The sequence below is a fragment of the Anopheles gambiae genome, chromosome 3, assembly GCF_943734735.2.
Source record: "Anopheles gambiae chromosome 3, idAnoGambNW_F1_1, whole genome shotgun sequence".
Classification (NCBI taxonomy): Eukaryota; Metazoa; Arthropoda; class Insecta; order Diptera; family Culicidae; genus Anopheles; species Anopheles gambiae.
In genome coordinates, this window is record NC_064602.1 from 51,157,134 (window position 1) to 51,171,622 (window position 14,489).

Consider the following 14,489-nt stretch of genomic DNA (forward strand, 5'->3'; position numbering starts at 1 on the left):
CGCTCGTTCTTTGAATTAGAGCCACAACAATAAAATATCGTGAACGTATTGTCCTACACAGCACCAAGCGAGCCTGGGCCCATAACCTATTGAATTAAAGGAGAGACACGTCTGTTCCGTTTGGAGCTCAGATCAAGACTGACTTAATTATATTTGAGTTCTATTTATATATATACAGGAAATTGATAATTCCAACAGGTCCAACCTGCTGTTTGGAATTATTGCGCTACCTGGCCAACCGCGTTTTGACGTCTGTCAATTTCGGGCGCGCCTTCGGGTTAAGTAACCGTAGCAATAGACGATGCGCAATCTCAGATTGCGCATATATTTATCTGTCAAAAAGATATATCGTTTCCGCGAAGCCAACCCTGAGCTATAAACATCATTTGCATGCGTTGAGTTGTTTTGTTTTGGTTTCCGCCACAATTGAGCGAGTTAATTCGTGAGCAGCTTCATTTTCCAGCCATGAGTGATGATTTATCAAACAACGATCATAATTACAACCGCCGTCTTCGGCGAAACCGTCGGTGGTGGATGCGACCAGTTTTCTTCCGCAGAAGACAGGATGGAAATCGTCTGTTGGACGACATCAAGGCCGAAATGGTAAACGATACGATAAAAAATTTTATGCGGATGAAACACGAAGATTTCGATCGTCTTTATGCCTTGGTCGGTCCAGAAATAAGCCGCATGGATACAAATATGCGAGAAGCGATCACGGCCCAAGAAAGGCTTTTAATAACATTGCGGTATTTGGCAACGGGGGAGACATTTGCATGTTTGCAATACTTGTTTCGGGTAAGTATGTTTTGTTTTTTTTTCTTGTTTCGGCGGTCCGATTGGAGACGGTAGCTGCGTCGGTCTTTTCCATGGCAGCACCGTGGCAGCATCGAATCTCATTCAAACCGTCTCCTCGTACGCAGGACTGATAAAACTTTTTCCGACAAAAGCAAGTGAAGAGAAGTCAGCAATCGAAAACCATGCAAGAGCCGAATGTTGAACAACTTAAAATGACATGTTCGGATTATAATGAGTATTGTATAATTTTAGGTTTCTAAATCGTCGATTGCCAAAATTGTGAAGGATGTGTGTGCTTGTTTAAATAAACATTTGCGGAGCTATGTAAAGGTATGGTTTTGTAAATATTTTTATTATTTTTTATTATATTGGAGATCCCACTCCAGCATCGTCTGCCGCAAACGATTTGTGGCATCGTTCTGTTGCTCGCGTGGTAAATGGTTTAACCATGCCCCCACCCACTGGCCAAACATGGAGAAATAATTTTCCATCGCTGAGGTTGGTGCTGGGCTTGGTGCTGGGGTTGGTGCTGGGATTGGTGCTGGGGTTGGTGCTGGGATTAGTGCTGGGGTTGGTGCTGGGGTTGGTGCTGGGATTGGTGCTGGGGTTGGTGCTGGGATTGGTGCTGGGGTTGGTGCTGGGATTGTTGGTTGCGGCGGAATTGAGGAATAGGAACAAGAAGGGATTGGGTGGGTTTGGGTGGAGGTGTGTTGTTCTAGGTCGTCATCGAACTGAAAAGAGAGATAAAAAATAATGAGATAGCATAATCAAAAAGTTACAAAATAAATAAGGTTGCATTAATATCCAACGACGAGCAATACATATGAGTTAAATTTATGAAATATATAATCAATTTATCTTTGTATGTGTTATTATCATTTCAGATCCCGTCCACAGCAGAAGAATGGAAGGAGAAATCAAAAAAGTTTGAACAAAGGTGGAATTTTCCGCATGCAATTGGGTCCATTGATGGCAAACACGTACAAGTGGAAAAGCCTAGTAATAGTGGATCAGAGTATTACAACTATCAACATTATTTCAGCATTGTATTACTTGCGGTAGTAGATGCCGATTACAACTTTTTACATGCAGATATTGGAGGAAAAGGTGGAATATCTGACGGAGGTGTGTTTAAAAACACACGCTTGTACCAGAAGCTGGAAAACAACAGTTTGAACGTTCCGGAACCTGAACCACTGCGAGTTCCATATGCAATGCGAGTACCTTACTTTCTTTTAGGCGATAAAGCGTTTGCTTTTACCAGGTACTGCATTCGACCATTTGGAGGCATGCATGCGGAAGGGACAATTGAAAGAGTTTTCAACAAACGTCACTCTCGTGCTCGAATGATCGTTGAAAATGTGTTCGAGATTTTAGCCAACCGTTTCCGAATTTTTAAAAGCCCGATTCTGCTAGAGCCAGAAGAAGCTAAAACGGTTATTATGACAACAATATATCTCCATAATTTTCTTCGACAGAGTGCTTCACGCAATACATACACTCGCCCTTCATCTTTTGACAGGGTCGTCAATGGGCGTTTTGTAGAAGGCGAGAGAGCTCCAACTACAATGAGCGGACTACAAGGCATACCCTGTCGCACGCCAAACGACTTGTTGCGTGCGAACAAACGGCGTCCACGGGCCTGCCCACGCTCGAATGCAGAGCCGATGGCATACGATTCTATCTTCACCATTACCATGAGAGAGACAGAGCTTATACCACGAACGTACCCGAAAGGTGTGCATGCTTCACTCATCAGGATCTATAGGCAAGGACAAGGCAAAAGAGACACAGAAAAAAATCCTCACGGCTACACATGTCCTCTAGACGCGTTGTCTATGCGTCTCGCTTGGTATCACAGCGGCATACGGCAGGTAAGCAGTACAAATGCTGCTACCTGATACGCACACATGTTTATCGAACACAACTATTCGGTTCGACTCGGTAAACTTCACGAGGATGCCGGAACAAAAGGGCGCAGACTTTTTCATGATTTTGTATGACTTCGGCTGTTTTGGACTACGCGTGTAGGCGCTCGCGTTGAATATACGTTTACACATTGCACATGATCTTAAGTATAATAACCAACTTAATCATTAATGCAATACAACTCTTTGTATGTGCCATTTATTAAGTTGATAATTAGTTATTAAATCGTAGAATGTGCGTAGATTACATGCAGTTACACATTATATGTATAATATGCTAACCCACATCGTCGCTACTACACTTGTACCTATGCATTGTCCACCCACCATTGTTTAGATGAAAGAATGGTTCAACGTGAATCACGCTTGGCAAGTTATTAAGATAAAACGATTTATTTGCGATCGTTTTAGAAACACCAAACACAACACAAGTGTTTAGAAACACAAGTGTATTGTAGGGAACACGCGTATGATTAAGGCTCCTGTATTAATGCTTGATGATTTTTTTTTTCAAAAACGAATTCCTTTATGAGAATAATGAAACATGAACTAGCAACAGAAGTACTAATACAACTATTTGTTATACTCATTCCACGAAAGCTTCGCGTGTTGAGCAAAATAAAATACCGTATGAAATAAAATTTTATAGTAACGCGCTACAGAGCTTATCAAATTTGAAAACATTATTTTATCGTTATCATACATCTTCTATTTGGCATAAACGTCCTACGCGCACATGCCGACCTATACAGACTTTCAAAACTTAATTCAGTACAACGCGAGTTTTTGCTGTTCGGGAACGGTCTAGTGTTGGGTCACCCGGAGTCGGGTGCGAGCCAGCCGGAATCGATTCCGACCCGTGGGTGCAGCGAGTGCGCTAGGTCGGAGTCGGAATCAAATCCGACCCGCGAGTGCAGCGAGTTAGGGTCGACCCGACTGATGAGTATGATGATGACGGGTCGTGTCAAGGTAGGTTCAATACCCGACCCGAACTCGCTGCACCAACAGGTTGGAGTGGCTTATGCTTTCTTGCACCTACCGGAGTAGTTGCACCCACTGAACCTACTTGTACCTTTCGGGTCGACCCGAACGACTCCGGGTCGCTTACGGATGGCTCCGACCCCATAGGTTCGGGTCGACCCGCCCATCACTAGAACGGTCCATATGGGGCTTCAACCCATGACGGGCATGTTGTTGCTGTGCCACAGGACCGCCCTTAACTCGCAGTGAAGTATAAAATTTACTGATAAATAACAAAACAACTTACCGTATCGAGATGCGTGCCGTCCTTCATGGTATCGTCAAGGAACTTCATCGCGTCGAAGGCGAACCATCTTGGCCGAAAAACGTCCTCAGCCGCTACGAATGATAAAATTTTGTCATTGAACAGTTTCATATTATTTTAAATTTGATGAGTACCTGCTCCGCTTTGCTGACTTTTACGCAGCTTGAACTTATACGTCCGGTAGCTGGTCAGCAGCTTCCTCCACTGATAACTGGCCTCTTCGACGGTAAGTTCCAAGATTCTACCAATCTCGGTCCACGCATCCCTACGCCGAATTCCGTTTTTGTAAAACTCCGACCGCTTTTGCCATAAAGCAGGCCGTCGTTCCACCTCGGCAATTAGGCGAAGGCTTTGCTCAACGTTCTGGAAGCAAATCAATAATAAAAAACTATTAATCTTGACTCAATTACTTATCATTCACCATCCCCATGACCCCGTTATTATGTTGATGGCCCGGAAGATGCAGCAGTTTTCTTCCATTATCAGTCCTCAACCTCGAAAGAGCTGTAATATAAAATATTAAAATACACATAAACGTTACTGTAAAAATAAGAAACTTTTTTTTATCGTAGCGGCAACAGCAATAGCTTCCATTGCAGCAGTTGGGGTAGAGGTTGCAGCAAAAATGGTGCAGGAAAACAGGGCCAGAAGGAATAGTTGATTTTCCGGATCAGATGAAATATATCCTGTTGGAAGAAGACCAAAACCGTATAACCTAGATTCCAGGATTCCAAATCATTATTAGTGAATGCGGACTAATAAGAAACACAACATTCCGTGGTACAGCCAGGTCAGTTCTCAAAGAGCTGCAATGTACAAATAAAACATTTCAGTTCAATGGTATATTCCTGCAAAAATAAAGGCTAGCTAGGTACATAAAATTAGTACAATTTACAATTTTTACAATTTAAACTTTTTTACAATCTACAATTTTTACAATTTAAAATTTTTACAATCTATAATTTTAACATTTTTTTCACAAACTCCAAAGCAACTGTCGTTTTAAAAAAATCGCCGGTAGCTGGAGAAGCAGCAGAGGTTATGTTTTTTCCAATTATTTGAACAATAATTCAATCGTTGCCCATACTTCTAAATTTCTACCGCATACACAAATCACAAACACTGAACATATACGATTTAAATAAAATACGAGTAAAAATAAATTTACAAAAATACACCCAAGAATTGCTTCCACTACAAAAACACCTCTAGCAAAAACAGAATGATTATATATTTACCAATTTTTCATAATTCCGGCGATTCGGCACGTTCGACAATTCGTTCTCCATGGCTGAAATCAAAACATAATTAGATTTTTGGTTCAAAAATCAACGCATCATCTCATATTTATTCGTTTCAATACCTACCGCTATATGTAAACAAACTTATTATTTCAAGATTGCGCTAAGATTGCGCATAAATTTTCGAGATTTATATGTCCGAGATATATAAATTTTTTTTGACAGATAAATATATCAAATCGACCCGTTTGACAGATAAATATATGCGCAATCTGAGATTGCGCATCGTCTATTGCTACGGTAAGGTGGATTAAAAATATCAGGTGGTGGATTAGGGCCTTCGGGGGGTCGCCATTGTTGAGGGACTTTACGTCATTTTTGAACCGTTAACCATTGGTTTCCGCACACAAAGCTTAGCAAATAGAACAGATTTCTTTATTATTATGTGACAAAAATGTGTGTCTATTGATTTTATCGAAAAAATGAGATATATTAACAAAAGATTTGATGATTTGTTTATGCACGAAATTTAAAATCATGTGAGTATGAGTTCTAATCTCACGTAAATTGTCCATGCGGCTCGTAGATAATAAGAAATCAATGTGAAAATTGAAAAAAATAATGTTTTCTTAGTTTTTATCTTCAAAAATGTCGAAAAAACAATGAATTATAGAATAAATTCATGGAATAAAACAAAATCCCATGTAACCAAGATACCGAAAACGCCACCAATTTCTTGTACTAAAAATCCAGTTCGATCAAACAAAGCTAAAAAACTATCAGTTTGATGTTTAAGCCACACGGCCACAGAAGCAGCCACTTCAATGTTGTTGAAGTTAGTTTGTTACGCACGGGCAATTTATTTGCTCAACATGTTTCACCTGTAATAAAATGTTATTTAATTGTGCAAAGGAAGTAATTAAACGTGTGTGTTTAAGTTGGTTTGTTGTAAAACATTCATGTGTAATATGTGTATATGTGTGTTTGTTTACTTGCGATCGAACTCTTCCATTTCGCTGGTCAGTGCATAGTTTATAGACTAATAATATTGCGGAACTTTAAGTGCAGTGATGCAAGTGAATGAATGTAATCAATCTAAGAGTTAAAATCCTGTTCAGCATATTGACCTTAGCCAATCCTTGACCAAACTTTTCCTCAAAGCATTTTTGGAAAAGGTGGGTTAAGGGTGGGCAAGATAAATACATCGGATCGGAACTGGCAGCTTCGATTGTTCTAAAATTTGGTGGGTTAACGACTTAATCGACCACTACAAACCCACGTGGGTTTGAAGTGGTTTTACAGTGGGTTAAGGACGACGGAGCTGTCAGTTCCGATCATATGTATTGACCTTGCACGCGCTTGGCCCATCTTTTCCAAACACGTTGACGAGGAAAAGATAGATCAAGGGCGGGTTAGGGTCAATATGCCGAACATGATTTTAACACATTGATTACTTTAACTCATTCATTTACATCACAGTACCCAAATAACCAAATCGGCCTTAACCCACTGTAAAGCCACTTCAAACCCACGTGGGTTAGTGGTGGTCGATTCAGTCGTTAATCCACCAAATTTTAGAACAATCGGAGCTGTCAGTTCATATGTATTGACCTGGCACGCGCTTGACCCATCTTTTCCAAACAAGTTGACGAGAAAAAGATGGATCAAGTGCGGGCTAAGGTCAACATGCTGAACATGTTTTTAACACATCGATTACTTTAACACATTCACTTACATCAGAGCATAACTTCGTCAATATTATTAATATATAAACTTTGCTCTGACCAGCGAAATGAAAGGGTGCGTACAAACGGCGTCCACGGGCCTGCCCACGCTCGAATGCAGAGCCGATGGCATACGATTCTATCTTCACCATTACCATGAGAGAGACAGAGCTTATACCACGAACGTACCCGAAAGGTGTGCATGCTTCACTCATCCGGATCTAAAGGCAAGGACAAGGCAAAAGAGACACAGAAAAAATTCCTAACGGCTACACATGTCCTCTAGACGCGTTGTCTATGCATCTCGCTCGGTATCACAGCGGCATACGGCAGGTAAGCAGTACAAATGCTGCTACCTGATACGCACACATGTTTATCGAACACAACTATTCGGTTCGACTCGGTAAACTTCACGAGGATGCCGGAACAAAAGGGCGCAGACTTTTTCATGATTTTGTATGGCTTCGGCTGTTTTGGACTACAGGCGGTCCCCGAGATACACGGTACCTCTTATACGCGGATTCGGAGATACGCGGTTTTCTAAATTTGACAGTTCTTTGAGCAAATTGTACTGATTTGACACATAAATTGTATATTGCCAAATAATTTCCATTTCGATCGAATGTTAAAAACTATTTCAAAAAAGTTTAAAACTGTTATATTCAGTCAGAATCATATCAAATAACTCATAAAGTGACTAAAACCGCCCCCTACTTGCAAAATTACACGAAAATTAGTGAAATTTTAGCTGAAAATCACGAGATTCGACTTACGCGGAAATTCGAGATACGCGGTATTTTGCGGCCGTTTTTGGTCCCCTTTAACCGTGTATCTCGGGGACCGCCTGTACTCGTGTAGGCGCTCGCAAAGAGTCCATTTGCAAGTAAACAAACACACGCATCTTCATCTTAAGCAAATATGTTTCACAACAAAAGAACTTAACACACAAGTTTTATTGCTTTCTTTGCACAATTAAATACATTTTGGGGTGATAAATGATGAGCAAATGATTCGCCCGTGCATAAAAAAACTGACTTAAACAAACATTGAAATGGCCGCTTCTGTAGATGTGTGGTTTAACCCACCAAACTGACAGTTTTTTGTCTTTATTCGATGCAACTGATTTTTTAGTACAGGAAATTGGTGGCGTTTTCGGTATTTTGGTTATTTGGGTATGACTTTGGCAATATTATCAATCTATAAACTGTGCACTGACCAGCGAAATGGATGAGTCCATTTGCAAGTAAACAAACACACACAAATATGTTTTACAACAAACGAACTTAAACACACGCGTTTAATCCCAATTGACATATTCGAGCACGAATAACCGGGAATTCGAGCAAATTCCCTTAAACTGGAGCCTTAACCCAATTGACATTTTCGAGCACGAATAATCGGGAATTCGAGCAAATTCCCTTAAACTGGAGCCTTAAATTTCCCTTAAACTGCACCAGTTTAAGGGAATTTAGAAAAAGGCCTTTAAAATTAACTGTGATGTGGCTTTTTCGTTGTTTTCTTTTAGATTCGCTCGAAAATAATGTTTCCTATCGTTATAGTTGGTCATGGGGCCATTTTATACATATCTACTATCGATATTTTATAAAATAACATCACACAAAATTTGCTTTTGTTTTTCATAAAAAATCTAAGCTACGAATGTAAAACGAGCTCAACGGCATCGTCAATCGATAGAAGAAAGTCTAATTTACGAACTCACCAAATCTTAGCGCTTTCAACTCACTCGATCATACACAAATCTACAATTTCAGGCGTATCGAGTACTAATCGAGCAGATATGGGAAAACAATTTCGAGCAAATGTCACTTGGGAAACTTCCCTTAAACTGCACCAGTTAAAGGGAATTTAGAAAAAGTCCTGTAAAATCAACTGTGATGCGGCTTTTTCGTTGTTTTCTTCTAGATTAGATCGGAAATGATGTTTCCTATCGTTATAGTTGGTCATGTAGCCATTTTATACTGAAATAATATCGATTTTTTATAAAATAATCTCACACAAAATTTGCTTTTGTTTTTTATCAAATACCAAAGCTATGAATGTAAAATGAGCTCGACAGCATCATCCATCGATAGAAGAAAGTTTAATTTACGAACACACCAAATCTTACCGCTCTCAACACACTTGATCACACACAAATCCACAATTTCAGGCGTATCAAGTACTAATCGAGCAGATATGGCAAAACAATTTCGAGCAAATGTCACTTGGGATCGCTTCCTTTGCATAATTCAACACATATTGGGGTGAAACATGTTTAGCAAATGAATTACCCGTGTATAAAAACTTACTTTAACAACATTGAAGTGGCCGCTTCTGAGGCCATGTGGTTTAACCCACCAAACTGACAGCTGTTTTTTGGCTTTTTTTGATGCAACTGGATTTTTAGTACAGGAAATTGGTGGCATTTTCGGTATCTTGGTTATTTGGGAAATGACCCAACCCTTGGTTATTTGGGAAACCCCCCATTCGCCAACTGTCAAATTCATGCGCACGGTTAAGCCGCCCGCCGGTTAATCCGTCTCCGGAAAATCGACTTTCAACTGTAATTTAACACATCGAATATGAAATACAAAGGAATTTTCCTTTTAGTCGAATTTTAAAAACCAATTTAAAAAGTATAAAATTGTAATCTTCAGATCAAATAACCAATTTAGTGGCAAAAACTTTATACATCAAGCAAAATTATACGAAAATTAGCTATATTTTGACTGAAAACATCGAAATTCGGCATACGATAATATTCAAGATACGGTATTGCCTCAGGTCCGGCGTTAACCGTCATGTGTACGACCGCCTACCAGGGTAAGTTTCGCATTTTTATTCCAAAATAACTGTGGATTAAAAAATCGTATCGACTTCAAATTTTAAAAATGCCTCAGAAAAGATGTTTTCTACCCATGTGTCAAAAAAATATCAAAAATGTTTAAATATTTTTTCTCAATTATTTAAATTTATAAGCCCTTCACATGTACAACCGCCTACCCGGGTAGGCCATACATTTTCCACCCCAACCGGCCTTGCCGCATGTTTTGAGAGGATGCTTCCCAAATAGCCAGAATTGCTTAAGCAGCTCATTTTGGCACGCTAAAGATCGCTGCTCTAATTCGCCTTTTGCAGTAGATAAACAGCATCAAAGTTCTATGTGGGTCTTTCAAACAGCGCCTAAGCAGCTTCCTTATGCCACGATGCCAGGGATTATTTTTCTTTGTGTTTTATTTTCAAGCAAGCGTCATCGATGAAATAAACAACAAGATTTGTTTCGTTTAAACACATATGTATATTTCTAAATCTTTTGTATTGATGAATTACACAAAATTTTACACAATTTACTGATAATTCACAATCACTTCACTCAATATTCATTCTTCAATTAACGAATAGCTAGCTTGTGCAGCAGCAATGAGATGATTGCCGGCGTCCGTCTTTGACACTTTGACAAGAGCCACCTTGAACCGATGTCATGCATTAAAAAGCTATAAAGTTCCACCAAGTTCAGTACCCTTTCTTAACAAGCCTTCAAGTTCTATTATGAACCCTACACATAGTGCTAATCAGCCGCAAAGTTCCAAAGAGTACCATGTGCCTGTTAAAAAGCTCCATAGTTCCGCAAAGTGCCGTCTATCTCTTAATCAGCCACAAAGTACGACATTGGAACGATTTTTCGTTAAACAGCCTTAAATCAGCTATAAAGTACGAGCTGAACCCGATGTGATTCTGTGATTGTTGAACAAAACTTATAAATTTTTTTTATAGACAGATTCCTATAGATCAACATTATTTACTCAGATAATTATGGATCTTCCGGATTAAAACTTTATTGAAAATGATTTTTTTTTGTGGAATCTGTAAAAACCGGCTCCGGAGCAGTGAGTGCGGAGTCGTTGGTGCGGAGCCGGCTCCGGAGCAGCTGGAGCGGAATCAGCTTCGGAGCCGTGGATGCGGTGCCGGCTCCGTTAGGTTGGAGTGGAGGAGGTTCCGAAATTGTCTGGAGCCGGTCGGAGCCGGTTTTTAATAAAACATGATGAGCATGTTTAATAGATCGTCAACAAATATTTTTATACAACAAGCAAAACAATTGAAAAATGTATGTAACTTTTGAAAGAAATGTAATTAAAACTTAGAAAAAGCCTAATCATCCACATAAAACATGCGGCCTGGCCAGTTATCCAGGTGGAGTTAGTACATATTTTTGATTGTATAAAATACTGATAGGATTTTTAAAATTCTAATTTTACTATGATGTGTTATAAAACATTATTATGAACCGGTAAGACAGTTTTCATTCAAATTTAACAAGTAATTCAAAAGATATACGCCTTTAACCACAAAAAACATCATTCTTCCATACAAAATGTATGACCTACCCGTGTAGGCGGTTGTACGATTACGTGAAGTTTTTTGATCGTACACAAGACGGTTAATCGGAGAATAACTGTGCAGTAGAACGTCGATTATCCGGGTAGCTCGGGACCGGACGGCTGCCAGCAGTGTGGCCAGATTATTTTGGCGGTTTTCGGTAGGCGCATCAACATTTTATCGGTAGTTTTCGGTAGGTTAAAACTCGAAACTCAAAAGAAGTAAAAGCGAAAGAAGTGTTAAGCAGGATGCGGGGAGGGGGGGGGTGCTAATGCGCAAAATAAAATTTCCATCTCACGAGAATATGCATCCTTTATGTAGGATATGGATTTGATTTGGTTCAGCGGTTACACAAATGAAGATTTTTCTGAAGTGTCGATCTGAAAATTGGAATTCTAAGCCAAAGAAGGACTAAGATGAACATTTTTTTTGTGGAGACAAGTTCTTTTTCTCGGGGCTCCACGCGACCGCTCAGGACCGCAGCAGTGCTCCTTGGATACGATTTTATCGTACGTGCTGTCATTTGATTTTCGCTGGATTATTTAGATTGATTTAATTGTTTGGCTGAGTTTTGTAGTTCAATGATTAAACATTGAGATTTTTTCCTTCAAAAACTATCTATCTATAAATATATATATATATATATATATATATATATATATATATATATATATATATATATATATATATATATATATATATATATATATATATATATATATATATATATATATATATATATATATATATATATATATATATATATATATATATATATATATATATATATATATATATATATATATATATATATATATATATATATATATATATATATATATATATATATATATATATATATATATATATATATATATATATATATATATATATATGTATACATATATATATGTATGTATGCCTTTCGTATGTGTATGTATGCCCTCACTTTGCCTTTGCCTTTCGAGCGAGCTTTTGCCCTGCGGGCCAGTGTTGAGAACGCAACCATTTAACCAAAGTGAGTTTATATATCAGGGGAGCTTATGCCCAAGTGCCACAAATCCACTAAACGACCACTAAACGGCTTCTAAACGACTCAAGTTCTCTACCTAAACGGAATATAGAAAGACTTCGTTTAGCAGACGGCAAACGACTCATGCATTCTAAAAATAGCGAAAAAGCTGGTGGCGCTCTCTGTTGGTGGGATATCCCAACTAGTTGAGCTTCATCGCTTGCAGGAGAGCTTACTCATTTCCTCTGTACTGTTGTATGGTTTCGCATTGAAGTTATGCATCGCTAGAACTAGAACGGTGATACGATTGTTTAAATACTAAACTCCAACGGAAACCACCAGTACTGAAGCAAGTGAGATATGAGTAATGGTCGTTGGTGTTGATACCCACGTATCTTGACCACACGACCATTCATAAAGATTTTTGCTTCAGAAAGTTAGAAGGCTATATAGGTCATGATAAGATGAAACTTGTCGAAACACATTTCAAGAAAAGGATAGCAATATAATGATGAGTTGTAATATGCCATCTATTGATCAAACCAATGAAGCTGTGGAGCTTTCATTTTTTTTTCTATGGATATTTAATTTTCCAGTCGTTTAAGCTTAATCTGTGGCGCTTGGGTGGTGTTCTTTCTCACCAATACATCGACACACAATTTGACGGTTTGCTCCAAGATCTATTAAGGAGAACAGGTCGATGCAAAGCCCGTTGCTAGGTTGCCATTTTCAGCTCGCTTTTGACAGTTTCATGAAAAATTGTTTACAAAAAAACGGCTTATAGTTAACGAGGAAAAGTGGACGAATTTACTATTAGGAAGATTCTATTGGTTAAATTTCTTGCGGTCAATCACTTCTGGAGAATAAAGGAGAAGTAATTGCAGTCTACTATGTATTCAGATAACCTCATTGTTTGCCATTCCGTGACCACGAATCACTACCTTTTGCAACGGTCCTACTGGAAGAACGAAAAGCTTAACAGGCATAAAACAGCACTTTACATGTTCCAACTGGGTAACAGAAGTCCTATTTACTTTCATTTAAACACTGAGAGTTAAATGAAACATCGAATCGGCACACACAAGTACAATATGCATACCGTCTTCTGCTTATAACCCGGCGACGAATGATAAAGGGGATCCTTGGATTGTATCAGCCATGTAATATTCTAATTGGATTCTAATTATTATAATATTCTAACAGGAAATGAGTGCAAAATGCTGAACAAAACTCTTATTCACTCCATAGCAACGTCCATCGCTAAACATAAACAATGTTCAATTTAAGTGTCAAAATTTTCCCATGGCTTTCTGTCAATTTACTCTAATCGCATACTCAAACCTGTTCTCTTTCTGTTGGGATCACCCTGTGTCGCGATTGCCGATCGGTTGACGGATAAGCCGATCACTCCCGATGATACGCGCTATCAGCGAGAGAGTGACAAGTTTCGGCCTCTTCGCTCCCGACCGGCCCGTACGACGGACGTATTTCAATCCCGTTTGTTATTGTTGTATAAGTGTACTAATTTATATATTATATTATATTGTAGATAATAAATCCATACCATTTTAAAAGTACAAAAGTGGCGACGAGGATAAAGGAAACACGGGAACAACGTACCCAAATAGCCAGCTCGTACTTTATAGCTGATTTAGGGCTGTTTAACGAAAAATCGTTCCGATGTCGTACTTTGTGGCTGATTAAGAGATAGACGGTACTTTGCGGAACTATGGAGCTTTTTAACAGGCACATGGTACTCTTTGGAACTTTGCGGCTGATTAGCACTATGCGTAGGGTTCATGATGGAACTTGAAGGCTTGTTAAGAAAGGGTACTGAACTTGGTGGAACTTTATAGCTTTTTAATGCATGACATCGGTTCAAGGTGGCTCTTGTCAAAGTGTCAAAGACGGACGCCGGCAATAATCTCATTGCTGCTGCACAAGTTAGATTCGTTACTTGAAGAATGAATATTGAGTGAAGCGATTGTGAATTATCAGTAAATTGTGTAAAAATTTGTGTAATTTATCAATACAAAAGATTTAAAAATATACATATGTGTTTAAACCAAACAAATTTTGTTGTTTATTTCATCGATGACGCTTGCTTGAAAATAAAACACAAAG

The 14,489-nt window shown here is 38.8% G+C and overlaps 1 protein-coding gene and 2 long non-coding RNA genes across 5 annotated transcripts; 2 read left to right on the forward strand and 1 right to left on the reverse strand.

Annotated features, from left to right (window-relative positions):
• Nucleotides 1-287: 287 nt before the first annotated feature.
• On the forward strand, nucleotides 288-3,412 carry LOC133392920 (uncharacterized). The gene is made up of 3 exons (XM_061655528.1): nucleotides 288-798; nucleotides 1,051-1,128; nucleotides 1,683-3,412. The coding sequence occupies exons 1-3, from the start codon at nucleotides 466-468 to the stop codon at nucleotides 2,697-2,699; spliced, it is 1,428 nt and encodes a 475-aa protein (XP_061511512.1). The 5' UTR covers nucleotides 288-465; the 3' UTR covers nucleotides 2,700-3,412.
• Nucleotides 1,130-5,558, reverse strand: LOC133392922 (uncharacterized). Of its 3 annotated transcripts, XR_009765891.1 has the most exons (5): nucleotides 5,379-5,558; nucleotides 5,250-5,302; nucleotides 4,146-4,817; nucleotides 3,994-4,085; nucleotides 1,130-1,529 (listed from the first exon to the last, which is right to left on the reverse strand). It is a non-coding gene; the product is annotated as an uncharacterized LOC133392922 (long non-coding RNA). The 3 variants fall into 3 exon arrangements; XR_009765889.1 differs by having other exon boundaries at nucleotides 5,250-5,558; XR_009765890.1 differs by having other exon boundaries at nucleotides 4,146-5,558.
• A 7,243-nt stretch (nucleotides 5,559-12,801) lies between these two features.
• Nucleotides 12,802-13,947, forward strand: LOC133392923 (uncharacterized). The gene is made up of 2 exons (XR_009765892.1): nucleotides 12,802-13,849; nucleotides 13,915-13,947. It is a non-coding gene; the product is annotated as an uncharacterized LOC133392923 (long non-coding RNA).
• The last annotated feature ends 542 nt before the right edge of the window (nucleotides 13,948-14,489 follow it).

Excerpts from the sequence above, each read along its gene's own strand:
- LOC133392920 (XM_061655528.1), top strand. The coding sequence starts at position 466 with ATGAGTGATGATTTATCAAACAACGATCATAATTACAACCGCCGTCTT. Across the intron at positions 799-1,050 it reads GTTTGCAATACTTGTTTCGG|GTTTCTAAATCGTCGATTGC; the intron begins GTAAGTATGTTT and ends GTATAATTTTAG. Across the intron at positions 1,129-1,682 it reads ATTTGCGGAGCTATGTAAAG|ATCCCGTCCACAGCAGAAGA; the intron begins GTATGGTTTTGT and ends TTATCATTTCAG.